Source organism: Bison bison, unplaced genomic scaffold (genome assembly GCF_000754665.1).
Source record: "Bison bison bison isolate TAMUID 2011002044 unplaced genomic scaffold, Bison_UMD1.0 scf7180017850491, whole genome shotgun sequence".
NCBI lineage: Eukaryota > Metazoa > Chordata > Mammalia > Artiodactyla > Bovidae > Bison > Bison bison.
Window position 1 is genome coordinate 2,823 of NW_011481064.1, and position 4,252 is coordinate 7,074.

The window sequence follows — 4,252 nt, forward strand, 5'->3', positions numbered from 1 at the left end:
AATGGAGAGTCCAAGTACAAGTCCTGAGGCTCTTTTATCCAGGGGTCTGGTTTTCCATTGGTATGCCATTTCTGTAGACACTGGACACAAAGTTAGAGTCCATTGGGAGGGTGACCATGCATGTAGCCTAATGTTCGCAGCCTGGCCTAAGATGGAGTCCAGCTCTGTCTGCTTCCTCCTTAAGCTGAATCAATTTATATTCCCACCAACAGTGCAAGAGGGTTACTCTTTCTCCACACCCTCTCTAGCATTTATTGTTTGTAGATTTTTTTGATGGTTACCATTCTGACTGGTATGAGTTGATAACCTCATTGTAGTTTTGGTTTGCATTTCTCTAATAATAAGTGATGTTGAACATTTTTTTTCATGTATTTATTAGCCATCTATGAGTCTTCTTTGGAGAAATGTCTGTTTAAGTCATCTGCCCACTTTTTGAGTGGATTGTTTGTTTTTCTGATACTGAGCTGCCTGAACTGATTGTCTGTTTTGGAGATTAATCTTTTGTCAGGAGGCCAGGGGAGTGGAGATGGGAAGCAAGATGCTACAGATGCCCCAAAACCCACCTTAAATTTGTGGCAGAGGACTGATGACCATGAAAGTGACCTTTGCTTCCTGCTCAATTCAGTCAGTAGTTTGGAAATGCACCATCAGTGCCTCCCTTAGGTGACATAGAAACCCTGGGCCTCCAAGCTCATTTAATGAGAGAAGAGTGCAGGGATACAAGGCCAGGAAACAGGTCCAAAGGCCTTGATTCCCACCCTGCGTGGGAATGGACCAACATTTCCAGGGGAGGTCATTTCAGCTGAGAGGCTAAGTCCTTCTGAACACAGGGGTAGAACAGAGTAGAGAAGTGGGGTCATGGGTGAGGAAACCAAGCAGCCTCCCCCAGGAGAGGCCTTAGCTTAGTGTTGGCTCCAGAGACAGTGAGGTCAGTCATTGTAGTGTCTTCTTTGAGCAGCCGTTCTATTCCCACTGCTTTCATTTTTCTCCCATTCCCCAGCAAGAGTAAATGAAAGTCTGAGCATTTGTACCCACCAACCCAGTCAGACAAATGCTGCAGACCTAGATGGGCCTCCTACTTGGGGAACTGTGTGACAGAATTCTTATATTCTCCACAGGCGTGAGAACAGGAAAGCTATCTTCTTGTTTCATAGAAGCTATCCAAGGACTGTATTGATGTTCTTTCTGCATTTTTGCATTTCCAGAGAAGACCTCTGGAAGAACTGAAGGAACAGAATAAGCCTGACACCTACCTTGGTCAGATACCTCAGACTTCTAACTCGACTTAGCAAAAAACTAACTGAATATTGCTAGAAAGTGCCTATCTTCCTTCTCCATTTCTACTGGAACTTCCTTCACTCAGACTATCTCCAGGACAGACTGTGTGCTCAGGAAGCTGGCTTCCCACAGTAAGGGTGTTGTCTCACTTTCAGGAAAGTGTGCAGCTTCTAGGAATGCTGAGCTGAGAGATGGAGCCCAGTCCACACATATGAACTTCAGCTACTCTGACTTCCAAGTTCTATGGTGCTTTGGTCTGTACCCCATCCCAAACTCCTATATTCTTGGGTTTCTAAACATGAGGAGGAATCAGTGAATCTTACAGCCTGCTGTAAGATTCTAAGTTATATCCCAGACCAGGGTATCTGCTTCCTGGTGGAAGCCTCAGGACCTGTTTTTAAACTCCATAGACTTTGCTGACCTTTGATAAAACTGTTGGCACCTACATTACAATAAATGCCTCCAAAGGAACATTTAAGAGTAGATGAAAGGTCTGTGATATGCTTTAATACCTTTTACCATCAAAATTCTGTGGACCTTGTAGAGATTGATGGCAATTAGTGAAACATCAAAATATAGGACACAATAGAGGAAATTGATTTTTAGAAATATGCTTCACTGTGTTCAAAAGTGGACTTATCTACCCAGTTCCCACGCTGAGCAACACAGATTCCTGTCATTCTCAGGTGCCTGGCTCTCTGTTTTCTCCCTGAGATTGGGTGCAACACTCCAAGAGCCATTTCCAGATCAAGAGCTCTTCTTCTCCTTCTGTGTGGCCATTCAATCCAGTGTGGATACCCTAGCGCTGTCAAAGGGAGAATGGGGATCTGAGTCTAAGCAAAAGTGAGAAGGTAGGATGAATAACACAAATTATGTGGAGAAGTATATTGAGGTGCGTTATTGAAATCACATTTCCCTGCCTGTTTCAGAAAATCAATTAAAAAAAAAGACTTATGCAGAACACTGACTGGGTATATAAATTATTGATTAAACATTCTACTTAAAACATAGGTACCAGAAAAAATCAGGAGCATGTGTAGTAGAATATTTCTTTATTGTTGTGAAAGAGATGATTTGACTTTCTAGGGAGATACATGTTCAGGTTTGATGTCCTGAATAATCCTCATGTAGTAATCTCTTAATGTTTAGCTCTTACAGTGATGTTTATTTTCCAATTAGATGGGCTCTTTGTTTATCAAGATACAATTTAAAAAGTCAGAAACTGAGAGATTAAGAGAAAAAAATCAGTTACCAGTGGGAAAGGCATCATCCCACTGGATTCATGTTGGCCATCCTATGGGAACTCTGATGGTATAAAACTATGAGACTATCATAACAAAAATTCACCAAGGATCCATTTGTTTCCAGGCAACTAAAGAAACAACACAATGGAGCCTTGGAACTCCACCCTGGGAAGTGGCTTCATATTGATGGGGATTCTGAACGACAGTGGGTCTCCTGAGCTGCTCTGCGCTACAATCACAGTCCTGTACACGCTGGCCCTCACCAGCAATGGTCTGCTGCTCCTGGCCATCACAATGGATGCCCGGCTCCATGTGCCCATGTCCCTCCTGCTCAGGCAGCTCTCTCTCATGGACCTCCTCTTCACATCTGTTGTCACTCCCAAGGCCATTGTGGATTTTCTGCTCAGTGAAAACACCATCTCCTTTGGGGGCTGTGCCCTTCAGGTGTTCCTAGTACTGACCCTCGGTGGTGCAGAGGACCTTCTACTGGCCTTCATGGCCTATGACAGGTATGTGGCCATTTGTCATCCTCTGAACTACATGGTCCTCATGAGGCCAAGGGTCTGTTGGCTCATGGTGGTCACACCCTGGGTCCTGGCATCCCTGAATGCTTTAGGTCATACTTTGTATATCATGCACTTCTCTTTCTGCATGTCCCGGGAGATCAGCCACCTGCTCTGTGAGATTCCACCTCTGTTGAAGTTGGCCTGTGCAGATACTTCCAGATATGAACTCATGGTGTATGTGATGGGTGTGACCTTTCTGATTCCCTCTTTTGTTGCTATACTTGTCTCCTATTCAGTAATCCTACTTACTGTGCTCCACATGCCCTCAAATGAAGGGAGACAGAAAGCTCTGGTCACCTGCTCTTCCCACCTGACAGTGGTCAGGATGTTCTATGGAGCTGCCACATTCATGTATGTTCTGCCCAGTTCCCTGCACAGTCCCAAGCAAGACAACATCATCTCTGTCTTCTACACGATGGTCACCCCAGCCCTGAACTCCCTCATCTACAGCCTGAGGAATAAAGAGGTCATGGGGGCCTTGAGAAGGGTCCTACAAAAATACATGCTGCGGACACACTCCTGACACAGTTACAAAATAGACATGCTAGGGGACTAAGTTTCAGCCAATATCATGTATCAGTCATCAATAGCAGTAGATTTAGTCTGAGCAAACTCCAATAGCCTCTTAAAATCAGAGGAAGACTTCTCTTGTTTGAACAAGATTCTTAGACTGTTGCAGGAATAAGAATCCTCAGAAGATATACTGGACTTCTTGTCTGTTATGTAGCTGTTGTTCAAATAATTATTTGGAAAGAAGAATCAGTTTGTGTCTATGCATCTACTTCAGTTTCAAGGGACAGTTTTTGTTGAGATAATGGAAAAATCCAAATGGGAAAATTTAATAGTGACTTAATTTAAAATTAAAAGCTAGAAACCAATAAAACTGAATGTAGAATTCCTCAATTTGAAATTAGGGTTAGAGATACAGCCATAGATACATCTATTGTTATATTGCTTGAATTTTTAAAATATGTAGTTTATATAGATACAGAAAATTTTCAAAACATCAAGACAATTGTGAAGTGAGTATATGTATATCTCTGTGTCCACATGACACGAGGGATATATATATATATATATATATATATATATATTCTAGCTACCTTAAACATGCCTTATTTCTGTGATTTGATTTATCAGTGTGGGAATATTTTGGACAAATCT

General features: G+C 42.5%; 1 protein-coding gene across 1 annotated transcript in view; it reads left to right on the forward strand.

The window, feature by feature from the left end:
* LOC104995029 (olfactory receptor 2AG1-like) overlaps window positions 1-3,966 on the forward strand; it is a 5,778-nt gene extending 1,812 nt beyond the window's left edge. Inside the window, exons 2-4 of the mRNA XM_010848744.1 lie at window positions 925-928; window positions 1,965-2,129; window positions 2,647-3,966. Coding sequence (XP_010847046.1) covers window positions 2,667-3,611 — 945 coding nt within the window. The 5' untranslated portion in view covers window positions 925-928; window positions 1,965-2,129; window positions 2,647-2,666 and the 3' untranslated portion in view covers window positions 3,612-3,966. The remainder of the gene's footprint in view (window positions 1-924; window positions 929-1,964; window positions 2,130-2,646) is intronic.
* The last annotated feature ends 286 nt before the right edge of the window (window positions 3,967-4,252 follow it).